Source organism: Sphaerodactylus townsendi, linkage group LG05 (assembly GCF_021028975.2).
Source record: "Sphaerodactylus townsendi isolate TG3544 linkage group LG05, MPM_Stown_v2.3, whole genome shotgun sequence".
In the NCBI taxonomy this organism is placed as follows: Eukaryota; Metazoa; Chordata; class Lepidosauria; order Squamata; family Sphaerodactylidae; genus Sphaerodactylus; species Sphaerodactylus townsendi.
The window spans coordinates 29,388,874-29,412,919 of NC_059429.1; the positions used below are offsets into that span (position 1 = coordinate 29,388,874).

A 24,046-nucleotide genomic window follows, 5' to 3' on the forward strand; every position below is an offset into this window, starting at 1 on the left:
GCAGCCCCAGCAGCTGGCTTAGCTTCTCGCCTCCTTCCAAAGATGAGAAGCTGAGCTAGCCCTGGAGTGCCCAGTCCTGCCTTCCCCAGATGGGAGAGGGAAGGACTGGGAGGGAGCCACTGCAGCCCCAGTGGCTGGCTCAGCTTCTTGCCTCTGAGAAGCTGAGCTGGCCGCCGGGGCTCCCAGTCCTGCCTTCCCTGGCAGGGAGATGCAGGGGGCTCTGATGGATGGAGGTGTGGGCATGGATGTGCGGGGCACCCAGAGCAAATGTTGTCTCTAGGTGCCATTCCCCCCCCCCATATGCCTCTGGCCTTCAGACTTATACTGCTGTTTCAACTGAGGGAACAGAAAGAACCTCATTTTATAACAACTGTTACCACATCTGCTCCCTTTCAAATGTTAGACATGTGCAGACTCCCTAACTTGGGTTCTGGTTACTCACTCAGAATCACAATCAATTTGGGAACAATTAAATTCAATGTCAGGGAAAAAGTCTTTTCACTTCTCAGCTTCTTGGAAAACTGACATTCCTGCCAATTAGAGGGAGCAGAATGCATGGTTTAAGAATCTTTGCCTGGATAGTAGACAAGCAAGGCTACCAGTAACCACAGAAGAAACAGATCAAAGAATCATAAAGTTGGAAGAGACCCCAAGGGCCATCAAGTCTAACCCCCTGTAATACAGGAACACACGGTCAAATCACTCCTGTCAGATGACCATTCAGCCTCTCTTTAAAACCTCCAAAGAAGGAGACTCCACCAAACCACAATTTTGAACCTACTGAACCCATTTAAATATGTCTATTAAGTTACCTGTGCTTTGAAAACCGGAGGCAGCAAAAATACCTTACTAGGATGATTTTAGTCTTTTTTCAAAAATGAAAATGAAGAGCTTGGAGAAACCACAGCAGCTATCAAAAACTTTTTGAACATCTTATTCCTAGACATATTCAGAATACTATGAAGCAGGAAAACAGCTAATAAATTTTGTGGGATGCTCATCTGCAACTTACGACTTCTTTTCTAAAGAAACTTGGTTCTTACCATACTCGTGTGCTAGTTTTTAAGCTGGTACTAAGATATCAACAATTGAATATGATTCTACATTTATTATGTGTTCTTTACTACTTGTTCATGGCTGGCTTTGTGTAACAATAGTTTACTAGGGCATCCATTGCTCTGTTTGTGAATATTCATTAGAGTTATCTGAATAATTCATAAGAACCTGCAATTAGCATCCATTTCCTTAGCTGTTCTGAAAGATTTGGCTATAAATTAAGCCTTGTGGAGTTTCATGCCTTTGAATCTATTACCAGATTTCAGAACCTTTCTGCTCTGAAATGCTGATGAAAGAACCTTCTTTAGCAAAGCAGTATCTCTTTGGGTAGCTCTTTGAACTGTTCCATCTTGCTGATGTCTTTGGCATCCCCAAATAGGAACAGAAAAGTGAAGAGTATTTTTTTAATCCTCCAGACAGATAATCAGAATCAGTTCCCAGACAGAAAGGGAGTGCAAGAGGAAGGCAATCACTACTGCTCCAATTATTCAAGACAGAATATTTGGTGAAAAGGAAAGAAGCACTGTAATTCGCAAGTGATCTGAATTCTCAAAATGGCATGTCCTTGCATCTGGTATGTCCAAATTATGGTCTTTGAAAACTTATTTACTTTCTTGGGTTGCATTACAGAGTACACCAGTGTAGACAAAAAGGAGTAAGGTTGTTTGCACTTATGCAGAACGCAAAGTAAAACATGTGTAGTCAATTTTTCCTTATCATTTAGTAGCCACCCTCCCCGTTATGTATGTCCAAGCTATATAAGAAGGGAACACAGGATAGTTGGCCACCTGAATAGGCTCACTGAATGCTAACTATTTTATTGTGGGGGAGAAAATCAATACAAATGAGACACTGATAAGTAAGATTACTTCAGTCCCCAAGAACCATGAACAATTGACTAAATTTTAAGAGTCTGATAAGGAAACAGAGAGACATAACCATTTAACAGTTCTCTGGTACATTGATGGCTTCCCACTAATGCAGACAGGTAAGGTAACTTGCTGCTGACATCTATTGGCAAAAACAGTGAACTATGAAATGAAATTGATGGTCAGTCAAAAGCTGAAAACCAACTTAAATGTACACAGGTGAAGTAAGTATGGCTCATCCTTAACTTGCAGCAGTGAGTCTACTAATAAGAACAAGCCAGACAAAGTTAAGTATTTTTAGAAGTTCCACTGGTTTCACAGGATAATTAAGCACCTGCTTAAAGGTCTCCCCCATTTAATTTTCAATGTGCCCATCTACTTAACAACTTTGGCCGTTTCTGCACGGCCTCCTTGCGCCCCCACGCCGCCAAGAGTGCGGGCGGCGAGAGTCTGAAGCCCATTCGCGATGCAAGCATGCTTAACGGGAGAAGCCGGGAGGCCGGGCAGATCGCAGGCTAAGCGTCCGCGACGGAGTCCGCCTCTGCGCCCTCGCTGGCCATTATCGGGCAGGCCGCAGTCGTCGCCTGCGGGCACGCAGCCCCGCTTCACGCTGCCCTCCGACTCCTGGAGGTCGTGATCTACAGTGCGGGCTGGGCTGCGACGCCCCAAGCAGGGCTTAATTTCAGGAGCGACACCGTGAGTAGGGCGGAGACGGAGACAGCGCCGCCTTCCTTCGAGGCGCTGTTCGGCGCCAAGCAGGGAAGACGCCTTTCCCTTCCCAACAACAACCCTTCTTTAAAGGGTTGTTAGTTTTATGGCGGCTTGACGCCGCCCTGGGGAGGGAAGAAGAGTCAGTTCCGCCGCTGCCGCGCTGCAGCAGCGCGCGCCTGTAGAATAGATGCCGGGGGCGCCTTTTTTGGCACCCCCAGGCCGTCATAAATGGGCCGTGCGGAAACGGCCTTTGATTATCTTCCAAGTTCCAGTTCATGTGCCACCATTTTATTCTGTACTATTGACAAAATGAAGGCTTTGGCCTTTTCTGTAGTGGCACCTCAGTTATAGAGTACCTTCCCCCAAAGCCAGTGTTGGGATTCAGCCAGTTCGCACCACTTCGGCAGAACCGGTTGTTAAAATGGTGTTTATAAACAACCAGTAGTTAAATTATTTGAAACCAACCACCGGAACCGGTTGTAAAATTACTTGAATCCCACCACTGCCCAAAGCCATAGAATATTGTATTTTAATATCCTAGACTGCTAATATTTACTGATTATTGTTGTTTGATTGTTCGTCCTGGTTAATTTCTTCTGAACTCATTTTAAACTGAGTAATTTTGTTGCTGTGTATTGTGTGCTTTTGACTTAGCTCTTTTAAAAGCAATTATTTGTTGCTGCTGCTTTAATATTGTGTGTTTTACCCTTCTGATAATCACTTTTAACATTGTTCTTTGATTTTTTATGGATTTGTTCTATATTATATGAGCTACTGTTTAATACAAGCTGCCCCAAAGGACCCTCCTTTCTTGAGACTATGCATTTTAAATAAATATATAAATAATTCCTAGTAATTTAGCAGTATAAATTCAAATATAGTATAGTGGATCCAGCTAGCTTTTTTGCACAATCATGTTCAGTTCCTCTACTTTTTACATTTGATTCCCACATGGCTTTTGCCTGCAGACCTCATGAACTCAGACTATTTTTTTTTTTTTTTGTGGTCAGAGGGAACCCTCTCTGCCCTTTTCTACCGGAAAAAAACGCTGGTTGGATCCAACCCTGTGATGTTTAAAGTTTTTTTCATTTTTGTTTTATTCATGTACCACAGTATTTATGGGTTTATGGCTGATGTCAGCAATAAGATGCACCCATTAATTTGCTTGAACCCATTCTGCAAACCAGCATTGCTGTGGAATCTTAAGAAAGTTGTCCCTTGTGAATCAGATTTGAACCAGTTTTGAGTGGTACTGGACCAGCTTACTAACCTTTACAGTAACAAAAACAAGAGGTATCACACCCCAGCCCAATGTGGAGCTGAACCAAAAGCTACAACATTGAACAGAGGCATAGCTAGGAAGAATGGATTCCAGGACAGAATCTGAGTTTTCCACACACACACCGCCTCCTCCACCACCCTTCCTTACCACAACCAAGCAATCTACTAGGAGCAAAGCCCATTGCTGGAGAGATGCAATGGGCCCTAGAAAAGGGTGGAAGAGAAAGGATCTCCCCAGCAATAGGGCAGGGGGAGGGTTGGGGTGGGGGAGGGTTAAAAGGTAAGGCTTTGGATGGTGGGAGGGTTGGAAGTTGTGACTAGGGCAGGAGAGGGTTGGTAGTGAAGTATGAGGTGGGGAGGATCGGCAGGTTAGTATTGATGTGGGGAGAGTGGCAAGGTGAGGCTTGGAGCAGGGGAGCGTTAGCAGGTAAGGCTTCGGTGGGGAGAACTGGAAGGTGTGACTAGGGGTGGGGGTAAGGTGGAAACATTAGTATTGGGAGGGAGGGAGGGTAGAAAGTGTCGGAAGGTTAGTTGATGAAAGTTGGGAGTTAGTATTGGAGAGGGAGAGGGAGGCAAAGTGAGGGCAGGGGTGGGGAAAGGTTAGAAAATGAGTGGGGTGGGGGATGGTGGGAAGCTGTAGGTTACGGTGGGGTGGCAGAACCTGAGCATCCTCACAGGGGTGGGGGGAGGCAGGAGAGGGCCCATGGTGCAGCTCCATGGACCCTGGCTTCTTTATGGGGGGGAGCCTGAGAGGGTTAGCTGGGGGGAGGGGGGCAATGGGGCTTTTAGAGCCCCAGAGCAGTGGCGGCAAGGCAGGGGTGTGACCATATGGGGGGCAATTTTCCACCCCCCATGGCTGACGGTGGCCACTCAGGGCATTTGTCCCCAAGCCGCCCCATGGAAGCTCCACCTCTGAGATTGAATGATCTGAGTCTCCAAACAAAGATGCCTTTTACTAATGATAGTAAGATAACTTCTATAATAAAAAGTAGAAGAAGTCTGGTTACCAAGAATGACCAGATAATTTCTTCTCAGCTTCTTTTCTACCTTTATCCAAGGGAAGGTGAAGAGACCATATGCTGAGGCTTAAACAAACAGCACTAAACTTCAGACCCAGATAAGTTTGCTTTCTGATAGGACGAATATGACACAGTCCAGTTCTTAGCACCCCAGTGTCCTGTAGGGTTGTACTGAACTTTCACAAGCCAGAGAAGACTTTCTGTGCACATTACATATTGCAAGCAACTGGGAGTGACCCTGAAAATAATAGGCTCCCCCCAAAAGCCAATTGTAACTTTAAAAAAATGAAAAGCATGGGGAAAGTAAGCTATAATATAATGAACAGCTTATTATATATTAAATACATGAAAAAGAACCTTAACTATGTCAAGGCATAGTTGTCAATTAGGTTATAAAATTTTTGGCTTTGAGGCCCGGCATCATACTGAGTATTGCTGCACCAAGCAGCAGGATTTTCCATGCAAAAACACTCTGTGGCTTAAACACAAGCAAATGATGCTTAGGGGAAAAATAATTTTCCAAGTGGTCCTTGTTTTTAATCTGTGCATGGCAATTGCAAACATATAAATTTGCATAATACTCCAACAAAAATGAATTTGCATGTCCCATGACAGGTGTGGGCTCCACCTTGTTGAGATTCAGCAGAGTCCTTATTTCTTTTTTTCCCTCTGGGCACTGCTCTGATATCCAAGGTTGTACCAACATTGGAGACAATTGACTTTTGGTTCTCTGTGGGTCCATACAAAACTTTGAGCACATTGGCTATGGAATGGATTCCCCAGTGGTCAAGCACTGAGCCCAAGATAAAGGTTGGTAATAAGCAACAACTGGCATAGTTAAAGAAATTTATATTTCAACCTAAACCGAGCAACATCAAAACAATATTAGAACAACAACCAGAAAGTGGCTTGGAAAGCAGATCTTATTTAGGTGAGTATATTTTTACTATGTTTACTATGTTACTGCTTCCTATGTTAATTTTGCAATTCATTGACCAAACAGCCCTGGTTCTATAGCAGCTCACACACATGAAAATACGTTTTGATAATCCCATACCCACTTGCAGAAATTAAAGAATTTGGAGGATGTTACAACTGAAAAAGCAACCCAGTCTTTCTTATAGAAATAAGTCAGATTTATAAGATCATCTTGTTAACAAGGTAGGGTCTGCTTATTTACCATTCTTTGTATACTGTGCTTATATGCCACCAATCTATGGCACAGATTTGCATTTTGTGCATGAATGCTACTCATGAAGAACCAATGCATGGACTAAAAACCCTTTTACTGAGATCCTGGATCATGAATTTCATTGTATTATATGGTTTTTCTACAATCTGCATCATGTATAAACTCGCCCCTATTCCAAATCCAGAAGGTTTACCATTATCTCATTATCATTAATACCCTGGCATACTGATCACTTCAATTAATCTCGCACTGAAATTTGTGAATTTTACCAAGAAATGGGCATTTCAGGGTTACTTTTAAAGCTATTGCAATTGTAGACATCAGTATGGCATTTGAATTTGCTTAGCTTACTGGGAAGAAAATTTCCAGTTTTACAATAATCAGATGTTACACTCAAATTGTCAAGATCAACACATTCCAGAATATGGTTTCTGAAAAGTATAAGCTAGATGTCCTTGTCTTCTAACACTTGCAGGAAATAATGCATCATTTATGAATACCCTTTTACAGCTCTATTTGTGTTTGTCGAGAGTCTGAACCCCGGTGGAAGTCACTGTGAAAAAGTATTCTGAAGCATCTTGATCATAAGAATTTTCTACAGCAGAAATGCTGCTGAAATTTTCAAAAGTCATAGTTCTCACAGCTGGAAGTTTGAAATACAAATATGAAGTGTTGTTTATAAACTGCCCTGAAACAGCTACATCAGTAGAATTTGTTTTTCAAGAATATCATAGGTCTCTTGGGGAAAAAAGTTCCCTAAGCATATGCTTAAAAGATTTACAGGTACATAAAGGAACTCACCAATAGGGATGTTTTTCCACCTCCGTCAGGCCCGATGGCTGGCCCCCTTCCTCTCCCAAGCGGACCTGGCCACTGTGATCCATGCAACAGTCACCTCCAGGCTAGACTATTGTAATTCACTCTACGCTGGCCTGCCCTTGCGCCTGATCCAGAAGTTAAAGCTGGTCCAGCATGTGGCAGCGCGCTTACTTACAGGAGGTGCCTACCGTGATCATATTCAACCTGTACTACGCCAGCTGCACTGGCTCCCAGTGGAATTCCGAATCATCCACAAGGTATGGGTATTAACTTTTAAGGCTTTGTGCGGCCTGGGGCCCTCATACCTTCGGGACCGCCTTACCCCATATGTCCCTACACGGCCTCTGCGTTTGGCAGAGGCCAATTTACTGGTGGTTCCCAGCTCCTCAATGACACGGCTGGCCTCCACCTGGGCCAGGGCTTTTACGCCCCTGGCCCCTGGCTGGTGGAACACTCTTCCTCCAACTGTCCGGGCCCTGCGGGATCTTGGAGAGTTCTGCAGGGCCTGTAAGACCGAGTTGTTCCACCGGGCTTTTGGGGAGGCCAGCCGCTGATGGTGAGCGCCCTCTTTGTCTCTTCCTTTTTAACATTCTGGGAGCTGTGACATCTAGAGTTACCGTCCCCCTCTTTGGGAGGGTTTTATTGTTAGTTTTAATACTGGACGCCAAGTGGTTTATGTGGAACTCTGTAATTTTATGTTTTAATGATGTTATTTATGTTAATTATTGCTGTTATTACTGTTTATGTAATATTATTTTGTTGTTCACCACCCAGAGCCCTCAGGGGATGGGGCGGCATATAAATATGATAATAAATATATAAATATATAAATATATAAATAAATGTGCAACATTTTTTCTGTATTTTTCATGTTTGAGCTTTAGATCCAGAAATTTTCAAAAAAATTTAAAAACCTGAATTTTCATACTGGTATAGGAAGGTCTGGATTTTTTCAGACATTCAGGGTTTTTTTCAATTCTCTTAAACTCAAGCCTAAAAAATCCCAACCACCTCCAAACTCTACATGGGTATCAAAGGCGGCAGATGGTGCAGAGCTGAACACTGGGCTTCTTGCTGCCTCTGAGACCCATGTGGAATAAGAAGGCAGCAGTGCAGAGCTGAATGCTGGGCTTAGCCAAGCCAAGGTTAGCATAGCATTCAGCTCTGTACCACTTGGCACCCCCAAGCCCATGAAAACTTCAGAGGTGGCAACACAGAGCTGAACACTGGACTCAACTGGGCTAAGCCCAGGATTCATCTGTGTGCCACCTGCAGCCTCCAAGCCCATGTGGACATTGGAGGTGTTGGCGGCACTGCCTTCCATCTCTGAGACCCAGGCAGCCAGCAGGTAAATGCAGATGAGAGGGAGTAGAGAGGATTCCCCCTCGCCCTTTTACAAAAAAATGACAATAGGTGAAAGTGGCCTGAATAATGCCCAAAAAAAGGCATTATTCAGGATCCACTTTTTGGTTTTAAATTGTTGACATTTTTTGAGGGATAAAAATCCCTGCCCTGAAAAATACCAATAAAGTATTTTGGGGAATTGAAGTTGGTTCAGCTTTTATTTATTTATTTATTTATTCATTCATTCATTCATTCATTCATTCATTCATTCATTCATTCATTCATTCATTCATTCATTCATTCATTCATTCATTTATTTATTTATTTATAAACCGCCCAATCCCCGGGGGGCTCTGGGTGGTGTACAACATTATATACACAATATATAACAAGGGTCACAATGGTGACCAAATACACTAAAATCCATTAAAACCATTAAAACCATTTAAGCAGCGGACTAAAACAGTAACAACAATGATGATGATGGCGTCCCGTAACCCAATTCCTTAAACCGCCCCAAAAAGGAGGGAGCGGCCAGACTCTTCTTAAAATAACAATAAATATACAAATAAATTATAAAATAGAGAGCAAAAGCCCAAGGAGCAAAGCAAAGGAGGGGGCGCACCTCAGCGACTGGACACTCCAAAGGTCCGGCGGAACAACTCAGTCTTACAGGCCCTGCGGAATTCACCAAGGTCCCGCAGGGCCCGGACAGCTGGAGGGAGAGTGTTCCACCAGGCTGGGGCCAGGGCCGTAAAGGTCCTGGCCCGTGTGGAGGCCAGCCGCATCACTGAGGGGCCAGGAACCACCAGCAGATTGGCCTCTGCTAAACGCAGAGGCCGAGTAGGGACATATGGGGTAATGCGGTCTCTCAGGTACGAGGGTCCCAGGCCGCGTAAAGCCTTAAAGGTCAAAACCCACACCTTGAAGATGCATGTGCACCCTTTGCTGCATGTCCACCCCTAGTCACCAATCCACACAGGAGGGAGGAAAAGAAAAGCTTGTCTAGGATACTGTCATTACTCACTTTAACCCTTAGCCTAACGCAAGCACATACCAAGTGGTCTCTTACTGTATGCTCTCACACATGCCTGTCCAACTGTTGATCACTGTCATTTCAAGTGTTTAAGTGTGAATGACCCATTAAAAGGAAAATGCCACTCAGATATTATTTTTGTAAGATAAAATGAGCCGTCAAGTCACCCCAGACTCACGGTGAACCCATGAAGGTCCACCTCATAGGGTTTTCAAGGCAAGGGATGAACAGAGGTGGTTTGCCACTATCTTCCTTTGCCTAGCTGCTCCAGTCTCCCCTCCATGAATCAACCCTACTTAGTTTCCAAGCACTGGTGAGATCAAGCTCTTCTGGTCTATTACATCTGCTATATTATGTTATAGCACCTTAAAAACAGTCCCAATCAAAGTAATCATGGTCCAAGATCTCAGTGAAAAAGTTCATAGATCATGCAGTGTACTTCATGAGCAGCATTCATGCACCAGTGTGAATCTGGGTGATAGACTAGTGGCATTCTTGCCACATGGACTATAAAATATGTAGATTTACAGTTGATTGAGAAGGAAAAGAAAATAAATTAACAGTTCAGTCATATGCAGAGCTTCATCCTTCCAAGTCAATTGAGGTCAGTGAACTTTTGCTTAGAATGACCATATAAATCACATTGAAATCCTTCAATGTAAACATAACAGAATGCAGTATATATTTCTTAATAGTAGCTTCTTTTGCAACAAATGGAATTTAATTCAAATAAATGTGTTACAGTGGTGCCGATGAGCTTTTTAAAAAATTGAGATAGGTTAGTTTCCATCTACTGTAAACCAGTTTTGTACAATAGGTGACAATCATCCCTAACCTTGGATCTCCTTTCAGGTATTTATACAATTCAGCTGCAGCAACAACAACAACTCTAACAAGATTGAACTGATGCAATAAATAATAATTAATAATTGAACTGATGCAAAACTGTTGCCCACCTCAGTTGACTCATACTTAATTGAGCCTTGCTATCCTATTGAGGGTTGCCTTTATAGGTAGACTCCTGGTTAGTAGTGTCTGATGTACAATGCCTCATTTTTATTTAAAGAAATACAAGAGCATACATCTGTTTATCTGAAAACAACCTACCATATGTACTGGCTATTATTGGGGTGGCAAAACATGGGTTATTCATTATCATCCTGCTCCAGGGTCACAGGTTCTGTTTGATTATTTTGCCATGGGTTATTCATATATTCAAGTCATCTCTTGACATTTAAGTCAAGAGTTATGACCATGCAAGTATGAACCCCTCTGAAAAATACTCTCCCTACATCCCTCATACATACCATACTTTTTATTTCCAAAATATTCTTACTGATATAAATGTAAAAATTAAGATATTTCTAGAAACAAGGAGGACTTAAATTGACCCAAATTCCTCAGGAGTTACAACCTTAAAAATCAGAGTCTGGCCCTAAATAAATAGTTAGATGTCTAAAGAATGTGGTGCTCCCTCCTAATAATAAAACAACTGCCTCTGAAGCACAGTTAGTATTTTGCCATTGTTACTGTCAGCACCTGGGGATAGTATATAATATTAGAGAAATGTATGTCCTTCTAATGAACAAGTGCAGATAAATAATATACAGAAACGATGTCATTCTCATACATACATGGGACCTGTCAGCATAGGCTGTTCCAATATTGTGCGACAGATGTTGCTATCAAACAAATAAGACTTTCTGCTGTAGGAGTTAATTAACTCTACATTGTGCCATATAACAGTGCCCCTGATGCCATGGAGAGCTCTCCCCTTCCCCAGTTGTAGCATTTCCTTGCCTCAGTATGCTGGCACTTTTCAGGCAATGCTGCTGCATCTGAGAGACTGAGGTCTAGCTTGAGGCAACTCTTTCTGTGTACATTGCTACATGTTACACGTTACACATGTTTGCCATGGGGACAAGCAACTATGCTGCAGTTGCAAGATCCCAGTGACAACTCCATTTTGAAATACCATGGCAATTCTAATTGGCTCCCGCCTTCCTGCTACATTGTTTTCCTGAGGTGATATGACAAAAGGGGTATCATTCAACCCCCTGATAAGGTAAATAATGCATTGTCTTGGCTCAGGAAAACAATACAAGAGGGGAAGGCTGGAGATCCTCCTGATCAGAATCAGGCCCCTGCACAGTTTCTACATGTAGTTGCCCCTAGAAACTTGCAGCTGCAGTATGGCTGCTAGTCCCCTAGTGAACTCAAGCGATTTGTAATATGTATTTTGGCACTAAGACAATGAACACAGCTGTCCCATGGTAGATTCTAATACAAGCTCCACAAATGTCAACAAGCCTGAAAAGCTGTTCTTCCTCCACCTACTGTACTGTAACCAAGAAAAAGATAGGACTGCTTGAAGGTGGAGGACCAAGATGTATTCTATATTACAGTGAAGGTCTGAAATTTTTGTGACTATTAATATGCTAACATGAGTGTTGACAATCCTTGACAAATATTATCAATGTTGATTATGTCCCTGCTTGTGAGATCATCATTGGGTTATTTTTATCAATAACTGGTAAGATATATTGGGGGGGGGAAACCCCTCGGGCTGTCTATATATATATATACTGGAGTTACTCTGATTTGAAACACTAAGCCTAGCATCATATTAATTTTACTTTGTCATAATTTATATTATTTTCATTTAATAATTTGCTTCTGGGTTATAGTCCATACACTGTAGTGTCTTGTGCTAGAAACAAGTGATTTAAAAAAAATAAGAAAGAGATCCCTGAAACTTTCATTGTTTTTATCTGGCAGGTGTCTGGGGCTTTGTGGAAGAACTGATAGTTTGGTTCTGGGTTAACTTTCTTCTCCATTACCCTTCTCCTTTTTATCCAACCTTAGATTTATAGATGAGATGGGCCCCAACCTAAGTCAATTCCCCACTTCAAAAACAAAAGTAGATACAAACCGGTTTGGTAAGATTCGGGACCTTTTGAACATGGTCTCCACTGCAGCTTCTGCCCCCTTGTTCCCAGAAACGCAGCAGCCACGCAGGAGTACCCACTGTCAGTGGATCAAACGCACAATCCACTCGGGGCTATCTTGATTGGCTGCTGTGTTGTGCTGGGGCGGGATTTTTTTTTACTTTCAAACTGACAGATCCACGTCTGCACGAGCATGTGCAGAACGACTCTACGCAAAGACAAAGAAATGGGCGATTAAAACAAAGCCCTACTTCCGCGCACGTCCATGTACTTGGATCCACATGGATACGATGTATAGTACTGCTTTGTATAGCCTTCTACTCAGTCAATCAGTCAAATCTGCCCCCATGTTGCTTCATATCCACATGGTTCTCCAGTCTGCAAAATAAAAAAGGGCTGCACGTGCATCGCGCACAACCCACTGCGTCCTGATTGGATGGGAAGTTCCACATCACTCGCAAGTAGTTTGAATCTGTTTGAATCTGGGTAGTTTGAGTCTGGATTCACCCCCCCCCCAACTTCCCCACAGTTCCAGATTGCCCATGCATTTTTCAAAAAGGTCTACTTTCTTCCAGGTTCTAAAGTAACATGTGCTGAGGGGAGGGGGAGCGCCAGAAATGGGATGAATGTGTGTTCGGTGCTGGTGAAGTGGGGAGTTCTGCAGGAAACCTGGATATTTGGAGTGACGAGCACACATCTAATTGTGAGTGGGGAATCAACCCTAGATGGCCCAGGCTAGTCTGAGCTTGTCAGATCTCAGAAAACAAGCAAGGTTGGCCCTGGTTAGTTCTTGGATGAGAGACCAAGAATAGCAGGGCCATATGCAGAGGAAGACAATAGAAAACCCTGTCTGACTGATGCCATGAAAACTATGGGTTACCATAAGTCAGCTGCAACTTGACACACACACAGATCAAATGGAGTTTTGTTGTTTACACTGGGTTGAATGCTACCATAAATGACAAGAAAGGATCTACAAGAAGAAACTATTCCCTGCATTCCCCTTCCCCCAACAGTTCACTGAACATCCCAAAAAACTTCTGCTAAGGATTAGGAGACCCTCATAAAAATGCCATGGGGGGCTAACTATAAACAATAATGGGGGAAGATGTTCTGATACCACAATAACAATGGGGATGATCTGCAGAATCTGATTCTACAAAGCATAGTAACGACCACTGGCTAAGAGGCTTTAAAAAGAAACTGGACAAATTGATGGAGGCAAGATATTAGCCAAGAACTTCCATATGCACAGGCAATGAATGATGTAATCTTTCAAGGTCCACAGATGAAGACTACCAGAATGAGGAATGACATAAATTTAATATAAAGAGCTAAGAAAATGTCTTGTACTGCTATCTCTAAGCCTTGTTCTAGAACAAAGGTCATGTGATTTTAGGGCAAATCCTCAAAGTTCCCTAACGCTGCAAAACATAAGAGAATATCTCTAAATTATACGATCAGTCACTAGAAATGGCACTTGCTATGGGTCAAACAGCAGAACAGATGTTGCTTTTGTGCCCTGCTTACCTTCTTGGAGCCTTCTTGGAAGGCTCCAAGAAGCATCAGGTTGGCCACTGTTGGAAACAGGACAGCGGACATGATAAACGTCTGATTTCTCCTATTGGAACTTTTCTGCTCTTGCAAATACGAGACAAGGAATGAAGTGTAAGAATTTTTTCAAGACCAGCTTGCAAAAAAGGCCACCTCAGGCAACACAATGATATGAATAAAAATAACCAAGAGCTGAAGGAGTCAGAGGATGTCAAATTAAATGAGAACAGTTGTTACAGCCTGATTCGGTGGAGTGCTGTGACTTGATAGCTTCCAGACTCCTTTATAATGCAGACGAAGAGAACTATTCCAGCCATAATTGACAAATTAAGAGAAACCCATTCCCAGTCTGTTAAAAAATTAGATTTGGGCCATTTAGAAGTACCCAGACAAAAAAATCCTATATTAATAAATGTTGAAGAGTGTGCCTAGAATGTCCCTCCTCCTCCTCCCTCTCTCTGACTCTCTTTCTCATATATTTGGGTGCAGACTGTGTATGGTTTAAGGCCAACACAGATTATTTTGAAAAGGGGGCTTAGCCGCTTCTGAAGCTTTTAGAGCTGTCCACGGTTTCTCAGATTTTTAAGGAGGGTGGGCTGAGAGGCTTCTGGTTCTCTGGTGCTAGAATTAGAGGTACAATTCCAGCATAGGTTGCCAGTGAGAAGAAAAGGATGTAACATCTCAAAAAGAATAATTGGCACTACATTTCTTTCCTAGAGGATGTTGGCTGGAATGATGGCAATAACTTCTCAGATGCCATAGCGCAACATGAGATCTAACCATATGATTCAGTGTTGTGCCAATTAGGGATCAGGAGAAATGATCCTGACATTCTCCTCATCTGTTTCCCCCCTCCCCAAGATTTTGGAATTCTGAATTATTTGATCTTGTTTCTGAAAAGTAACCAGCCCATTATGAATTCATATATTCATGTTTTTATTTTATTCAGTCTGTATGCTGCCCTTCCCCTTACAGGTTCAGAGGAGCTTCCAACATATAGGTATACAATCATAAAGCAAGAAACCATAAATATACAACCAAATCAAAATTTCAGGTGATGGCTAAAATCAGTTTTCATTAAAACAATGCATTAAATAATAATATAAACAGCAGAGGGAGAACAGTACAGATTTCTGTTATTTTTATGTCTGAACATTGGGGAGTTCACTGAATGTGCAGTTTAATATTGTTTTGGATCTTTTCTTCTTTTACATCTTTCTCTCTGATACACAGCCAGTAGTGATGAGAGAGTTTGACTAGGAAATGGTGGGCCCAGGTTCAAATAACTTTGCTATTGAAGCTTGCTGGTTGATTTGACCTTTATTTCATTTTTAAAAAAAATTATTAGATTTAATCTGCTGTCCCTTCCCTTTTGGTTTAGGGCAGCTAACAGCATATATTTCGCCCCGGCAGCCGAGCGGTCCAACGATCGACTGGACAACGAACCGCCACCCCAGCCAAATGGCCGATGCCGCAGTCGCACGGCCAACAAACGCCCGCTCTGGCCGCCCTAAAAGTGCTCAGACCACTGGGATGGGGAGAGGGTGAGGGAGGGAGATCACCCCAGGAGAATTTGCCCGGAACAATCCTAAGAGTCTCGGCAAGCCGATCGCCGCTCTCTACGAGGCCACAAAGGAAAAAACTCCACCAAAGCAGTCTCCCTTTTAACCTGCCGGCCTCGAAAAGAGGCCCGGCGCCCGCCGACGCAGCCTTTTAAAGGCTGGTTTGGCCCCTGTCACGTGCTGGTACCCGGCCGGCGGGGAGGAGGGCGGGGAGGAGGCTTTCATTCATTCCTCCCCCCTGCAACGTCGCCTCCAGGCTGAAGCCTGGGGCACGATATATCTTAACCTCTGTTCTTGCATTGAGAGCCAACTCTTCTGTTATAGCTTTGACATCCTTTTTCATTAAATAGCCCTTCCACAAATCTGTATGAGGGTAGCTAGTTTCCTACAGGGCACTATAATCCTTCATGTTGTCAGGAACAAATGTTAATTGTAGGTCCTGTAAAATATGTTATATATGTTTTTGTCTTTGTTTTCTAAGCTATTTTATTTTGCTTTTTAATGTTAATCAACTGTGTCTCCTTTTAATTATTATAATGGATTATATTTTTGATGCCAATGTATATATATGCCAATGTGTATGTGTATATATATATCTAAAAATGTAAAGCCAATTAAACATTAAAAACATTCCAGTAATTTACATTGCCAATGTATCCAAGAATAGCAATAAAGCCTGCTGTGGTAAACAATACAGTGGGCTCCAGACAGCTGTTGTTGGCAGGTGCAGCAGCAAGGCAATACATAATTTCCCCTTGTTTATTTTAGAGAACATACCTTCGAAGTTTCACAGACTCAATATGAGAATCCATGCCAATTCTCATACCAAGTCTTTGAAACTTTGAAAACATGTCATCTAAAATAAGAAAAGGAGACCATCCTGGGTGCTGGACTGAGCACGTTCCATCCAGCACCCAGGATTGCTCCCCCAGCTCCCTTCCCAGGGCGTGTAGGCCTTGGAAAGTGAGGTGGGGGGGATGGAGAACCCAATCCTGGTTGCTGAGATAGGGCTCTCCTTCCTCCCCCACAACTCCTCCTCCCTCTGCTGTCCCAGCCCAAAATGGCTGAGCAGGAACAGTGGGGAGGTGATCTTCCCCTGCCTCTGATGTCCCATCCTGAAAAGGCTGAGACAGGAGAGGAGGGGGTGGGGTGATCTTGCATGCTGTGCTGAGAACCTCAGCAATTGCTTGGGATTGTTGAAGGCTTTCACAGCCTGAATCACTATGATGCTGTGGGTTTTCTGGGTTGTATTGCCATGTTCCATGTGGCAGCCACAGATGCAGGCGATCACAGATGCCACAGATCAGGAGAAAATACCGTACCACCCAGAAAAGCCACAACATCCTAATTGCTTGGATGTCAGTCATTGCCACGTGTTCCATCCTTAGACAATTATGTCTTAGGATGGCAAAAAATATGACCAATCCTGTGAAGGTTAACAACTCACTTAAGGTGGAGAGAGAAGTGGGAGGCCAGATGGTGCCATAGCCTTCTCAACCCTATGCCTGGTAGAATAACTCTGCCTTGCAGACCTTGTGGAACTGCATAAGATCCCGCAGGGCTTTGGTCTTGCTAGACAGTGTATTCTACCAGTTGGAGCCAGGGCTGAAAAAGCCCTGACTCTGGTTGAAGCTAGGCGAACTTTTTTAGGGCCAGGGACCAGTAGATGCAATATCACAACTTACTGCTGGCATTGCAAGCAAATCTAAGATACTGGATGTGATGGGGTTTCTGGGATGTGTGGCTATAGTCTGGTGGTTTTAGCTTTTAATGTTTTACCCACATCTATAGCTAGCATCTTCAGAGATAATCCAACACTGCAATCTGGGGGGGTGGGGAAAAGAAATCAGGCACTTACCCCGGCTGAGGGGCAAATCCACCATGTTGGCCACATCAGCACTTACCAAGGCCACTACAGAGCTCACCAGAGATCCATCTACAGACTTTGCAGAATGGGAACTTCCTGTTCTCCTATCCTGCTGCAGTCCCTCAAGTTATTGTTCCTGAAAGTCAGTAGATCCTAAGGACCTAAGTATGGAGCAAAGCATGGGTGTGCAGTGGGAATCAACAGAAATTGATGTTCCCTTTTCTGCAGAGATGAATAGTTGGATACAAATCACTATTTTGTTGTAGCCATCTTCAATTCTCCACCAACTTCCTAAGTGTCCCCCACAATTTACATCCTAATAAATTACCACTTATGAACAGGAAGGTTATCCCATTAAATTTTTCTTCCTCTCTCTCAACTTGAGTCCAGTGGGCTTTAACAATTATTACTAGACTAAAACATAGGAGAGGAGACGTTGAATTGAATTGACAACTGTGGTGATATAAACCTTGTTTCAGAACAATAAAATCTTTTGAAAGCATTTTAAATACAGAATGTCAGTCTGAAATCTGCTATTATTTAGCTCTTTACCTGCTAATGGTAACTGTTCCTGCTCTCCTGTTACCTTCAGCCTGAAGATCAATCGGTAAGAGAAATCCAGTGTGACCTGCGGCAGACAGCGAAACGAAACATGCCGGTGAAGTGAGTTGCTTGTTTATGGCTACTTTAAAAAAGAAACTGTACAATAGTTAGCTTCTTATTAGCTTAGCTAATCTGAAATTCCTTACCTTCAGAAAAGGTGGGAAAAAGAGATCAGGACAGATCACTGTAATGTATTCAAACATTTGTGACTTGCTCCCTAAGTTACGTTAGTTCATTTGCCATACATTCACCAGCAGTAAAACTGATTATTGTTGTCTTCAATTATGTATCTGTTAAATATGTGATACTTTACTCAAATGACATGGTGGTCAGTTACAAAACTGAATAGAGATAGAACAATACACTGTACATTTAAGATCCAAGAAGTCTAAGGGCCAAACTGGATGTGATGGCATTTTCTGTCATGCAGATACCATCACCATTTTAAAGTCCAAAACGAACAATTTAAAATAGCTGTGAGGGTCCAATCAGGAACACGGGGTGGCTATTTTGATACTTGAAAAGGCATGATGGGGTAGGGTGGAGGGGAACACGAATGCTTTAAGCCCTCATAGAATTTCCCATTGTAGGCTTTAAAATGGTAGAGACTGTGAAGAAATGGCTCCCCCCCTTTTCCCAGCTGATTTGAAGGACTTGAAAATGCCAGAGGGACATCAGGAAGAGCCATCTGACCTAGGGGGAAATATAACTCTGAGAGACTGGCCTTGAGAGAGCAATGGGGCCTGGGAACTGATAAAACTGCTGGGAACAGAGGGGTGAGGAGTGTCTTTCTGCTGGGCTACTGAAGGGAGCAGAGCTCTTGCCTGGGCTCTGGAAAGAGCAGCCATTTTTGGCCCATGTGCTCGCCTAGGGAGCTGACCTAATCTTCCAGGTAATAGGAACTCTGTGAGAATTGTAACCTTCTAAGCGTAAGAGCCTACCGTATTTTAACAACTGCTAGGGTATGTTTAGAGAAAGGGATAGAGGATTTGCATTGTGGGGCCAGGACCGCGTCTCTGGTCCTACACAGCTGAATTAGTTTAAGACTAAATTAGAAAACACCCAAGAAACAGTTTTGAAACAGAAGATAAGTTTACTGGACAGCATAAGTATCTGACCAGGGTGTCCCCTTCAGTAAGAGGCACCCCCACTTCATACAAAAGAACCAATTTTATAGACACAGAATTTAGAAAGTTACAGAAGGTTTAACCCTTCCGGGTGGCTCTCAAAAGAGACATGCCCAGCATAGGAAGGAACTGGCTTTCAGGAGTGTTTTATAGATACAGAAATACAGACGTCACACAGTTCATCCCCTTAAGTTTCACGTACATGATCCATACCTCTTTCACGTGATATAAGCATGAACCTTAAAATCCCATTGGATAGATCTGTCTCGTCGTCACATCTAGACAACCTCTATTCTGTCACATTCCTTAGCTCATGCCCCTCTACCCATATGCAAAGGGCAGCAATAAAACTAGCTTCTGCCTCCAAGTAAAACCTGTTTTCTAAGTTTTCTAAGTTTGCTCCTAGAGAGAGATATATCTCTTCAGGGTATGCAGCATTCTTTAGGATCATAAAACTTTCCTTCAATTCCCCAGTTTGAAATGTTAAAACATTTAAAAGATTATACAATTATTGATTCCAACACAATAGAATTACAGTGAAATACTAATAAATGTGAATCTCTCATTATCATTTCTGTGTTCATTTAACTATATAGAAAAACACTTTTTAATTTAACTAATCACATTCTATAGCTATTCTAACAAAACAAAGTTATAAAATGCATATGTCTGCTGTCAGGTTGGCCTTTAGTGACAAGATCTTAAAGATGTTATCTTTGCTTGCCTGCATAGTCACTGACAAGCTTCTAACATTCCTTTGACCTGCTGCAAACATGCAGTCTTCTAGTCACTTCAAGTTCAAGTTCAAAGACCTTTATTAGGCCTTAAAACATAGCAGAACTAATCCAAATACAGTTTTACGAGATAAAACAGGTACTCCTGTTTCAAAAATGCATACATCAGAGCGAAAGAGGAAACCAGGAAATCATTTCGTAATAGTGAGCAAGAATTTGGCCACTATGTCCAGTTGCTTGGGATTCTCTGTATTCAGAAGATAGTTCAATTTAAGATTAAAAAGGCTTGGATGGTCCAGTAAGGGATCCCCTAAAAACAGGTTTGGTCTAAAATCGTTAAATTTTGGACAAACTAATAAAATGTGCTCCAATGACTCCTCAGAGGTTTGACAGTATTCACAGGTACGCTTTTGCTTCTAGTCACTTATACAGAAGCACCCATTTTGATTCTTAGGATCTTTGGTTCAGACAACTTCCATATTTCTTGATCAAATACAATTTATAGACATTCTGCCCCGTTCCCACAGCATTTATATCTCCTTTGTTTTAGAAACCCTTGCTCAATCTGGTGCATTGATAAAACATACTTGTAACCATTTTATTTTTAATAAATACTTAGATGTGGGGAACAGTTCTCTGTATCATCTAGGCCTCCAACATTGTGCTATACAAGATTACCAGGAGGAAGGCAGGAAGTTGGCAAGCAACTGTTTCTCCAGGGCCTCCAATCTGCCCTGTGGAACCCAGGAGAAAGGAACCAGGGGAAACTGAGGCTAGGTCTCAGAGTTGGAAAAGAAGTTGGAGAGTCCTGACCCTTCCCAGTGGGCAGTTCCTCAGATGGTCAGGTGGTGGCAGTGGTTTAACCAGAGAGAGAAAGCAATCCCTTTCCAGGAAAAGGTGGCAATGCCAGGTAGAGGATTGGGGTGAAATAGGGGCTGCCAGGTAAAACAAGCCCGTTCTGCCACAGAAGCATTCTCATGGCAGGTATGAAGATGTCATCATATCTGTTTTGGCCCTAAAGTCCCCCCTGTAAAACTAAACATCTTGCAACTAGCACTTTAGTTGATCAACTCAACAGGAGTTTCATGTTGATGGTAGCTGTAAAATGTAATGGCCCTTTATGATGATGGTAGTTGTGAACATAAGGAGGTTATTCATTGTTCAGGATATTACAGTTCATACCTCCTGGAAGTTTTAATATGGAAGAAAATTGCATTAATATTAGAATGGCAGCAGTCTGTAAAATTCACACATTAGCATTAAAGATTAAAAATCACAAAGAGCATTTCTTTAGAGTTGTATCACTGCACTTTGAACAATAACCTTTCATTAAGCTAAGTGCTGCCCTTAAAGGCTATTCCTATTTTTACTTTTTTTGTATTTTATTTTATCCCACTGTTCTTCTGAGTTGCTTAAAGCAGCATCCCCTCCACCAGTGTATCCTCACAACAAGTTTGGGAGGTGGCTTAGGATGAAAGTAGGATTCCCAGCCACAGGTGGCAACCCAATTGAGGATTGGGGGGCAGGGGCTGGCACACTAGTGTCATGTAGTGTGCAATGTCACTCCATCAGAAAAACTGTAAGTAACGTCATGATGCTCTAGGATTTGCCAGTACTCTTTTGTTAAACCAGAGTTTTGGTCAAACCCCATCATTGTGATGTCACTTGTCAGAAGTGTCATCATCTGCTATTGGTGTGCCTCCCATTCCACCGCCACCTGGCTTTAAAGCAAGTGGGTGAACTGTCAAGAGGTCTCCCACTGTAGCAGAGACCTGTCTCCCAGCTGAAAGTGAGAGTGATTAGCCCAAGTTTACCCAATGAGCTTATGAATTGAATTAGGTCCCCCAGGTCTTAAACTGGCAAACAGACCACTATTAGTCAATTCCTTCCTCAGTACTACTTCATGCACATTCTTTTGTTTTCTTATGCTTCCAACTCTGCTTGGCCAAAGGCCCTCTGAAATGCTTGATCTCAACCTTCAGACAGAAGCCTTTCTCTTTTTGTGTCACCTTGAGAGTTTCCAAATAGTGCAAACCTACCATGAAAGGAAGGCTGTGAATCACCACGGGCCATGATTGCCGCTAGGGGTGGGAAGGGGGAGAGTTTGATTCTAGCCTCAGTAAGGGCAGAAGCGAGGGGGTGGCCATTGTTGTTATGGGTGGATGACGAGTTGAAAGCCCGCTGGCCAAGTCAGAGGGGAGGAGGGAACCCAAGCCTTTAAAGGGCCAACACCTTCTTTGTCCTGGGCATGTGCTTTGGCTGGCTAATGATTTTCCCACTCACCTCTCCCTACTTACAATGGTTGTTAATGCATGCTAACTTGTCATCACCATCAGCAGTTTTCGCGCATGGATATTGATTCAGAAGGGCCGAAGGGGGGGGGGAGCTAGGGAGCTATCCCTCCCCTAGGGATGGCAGACAATGGCAAGAAACGCTGGCATCTCCGAGCAGGGCATCTGGGGAGCATCTCTTGCCAGGAGCGTCCACCCGGCAGAGCCCCACAGTGAAGCGAAGCTCCAGCATGAGGCATCTGCCCACTGGAGCTCCGCTGTGATGCTGAGACGATCAAGACCCATGCTGCACCTCACACTTCTGTCTTTTCTATTAATAAATATGGCTATGGCCAATGATTTACCCCAGCCCAAAGGAGTGTAGTGTGGTTTGTGGATAGAGAACTCGCCGCAACAAAGCTCCACCCTCAGATGGCAATGCTTATTAAAACTAGCTTAAGCCAACACTTACCTCACAGTTTTCTCTGCATAATGACTAGTACAACTGAGTCCACATCTTGTCATTGAGTGCATTTCTCTTCTCGTGGTTTCCTTATTAGCTGCTGTTGGAGCACCAGGGAAATATACAGTGCAATGATGTCATGGCACAGTATAACTTGAACTAGATGTTGTAAAAAGATAAGGCTACCATTTTGAGCTGCACCCTTGTGTTTCTTGTAATATTCTGTACTACCATCAAGAAGTATTACCATCAGATATTACAAGCACAAGTATGTTTTTTTCTGCCTTGAATTTCATCTCTTTCACATATTAATTGAAATTGTTCCTGTGAATACCACAGAAGTAACTGCAACATTCACCATACTATGCACAATGGCCATTTTGTCTGAACAAAGCAACATGAGTACATTATGGATTTGGTATATGTAAACATGTTTTTCCCTTCAGAATATATACATGGGGCCCAATTCAGGCAAAATCATGATCACACATACCAAGATGATCCCAAGTAGCATGCTCTCACAGAATGCAGGACAGGAACACCAGAAACAGAAATGGGCTATTGCTCTGCTGCAATCATTGAAGCCACCAGTGGGAAGCTATGGTTGTATACACAGGCCACAAAAATCAAATGTTGACTGAAATCCATTCATGGCTTGAGGAACATAGAGTATGTTCCTACAGAGACACAATGTGGCTATAGAGCCCCAAGAGTCTCTTGGGTCAAGGACTTTGGTGCCTTATCTTTTGCTGTGGCAGCTTATTAGCTTTGCTGAAATGGCACTTAACTGCAATCGTATGCAGAGTTACTTCAGTAACTGAAGTCCACTTTGGTTGGATGGACCTGTATGCCTTCTTTGTTTTGCTTCTCTCTGCTCACCTATCTAAAACCTACATTTGCATTCCATCCTTCTATCAATAAGCGCATAGCTGCAGTTGCACCTTCCCTATTTTATCCTCTTACCAACCCAGTGAGATAAGCTAGTTTTCAAATCTGGAAATCTTAACTCAGATCTAGCACAACACTCTAATCTCTACTACATTGGCTGCTGTGTCTTCAGTCTGGTTGCCCTGACAACATGGCCACCTATCCAATTAGAATCCAACTAGGGTTGCCAACTCTGGTTTGAGAACTTCCTGGAGATTTTGGGGTGGTACCTATGGAGACTAGGATTTGGAGACAGGAGGGAGCATAGCAAAATGTGATGTGATGCCACAGAGAACACCCTCTGAAGCTGCCAGTTCCTTAAAGTGAATTGATCTCTGTAGCCTAGTGATACATTGTAATTGTAGATTCAATTATAGCACATCTAACAGGTCAGGGGAGAAGGGTTGGTCACATGGAGGCTTGTCTGTACATCCTCTCAGCAACCACAGCACATGTTTCAGCTCCAGGTTTCACCAATGGTGAGTAGACAGACAACTCTACTGTGGTCCTTTCCACACAAGTCACTGAAAACATTTGCAAAACATTTGCAAAATGTTTTTGATACCCCCTCCCTCCCACTGCCGCCAATTTTTCTGCACTTCCTGGCCACCGTTTTGTGATTCCTCCTTTTAAAAAAATTTCTTGTGGATTCAATGCTTCGTCC

General features: G+C 42.9%; 1 protein-coding gene across 1 annotated transcript in view; it reads left to right on the plus strand.

Moving 5' to 3' along the window:
* Nucleotides 1–5,721: 5,721 nt before the first annotated feature.
* Nucleotides 5,722–24,046, plus strand: part of LOC125433118 (regulator of G-protein signaling 21-like) — a 33,422-nt gene continuing 15,097 nt past the window's right edge. The window contains exons 1-2 of the mRNA XM_048497497.1: nt 5,722–5,867; nt 17,851–17,921. Of these exons, the coding sequence (XP_048353454.1) occupies nt 17,911–17,921 (11 nt within the window). The 5' untranslated portion in view covers nt 5,722–5,867; nt 17,851–17,910. The remainder of the gene's footprint in view (nt 5,868–17,850; nt 17,922–24,046) is intronic.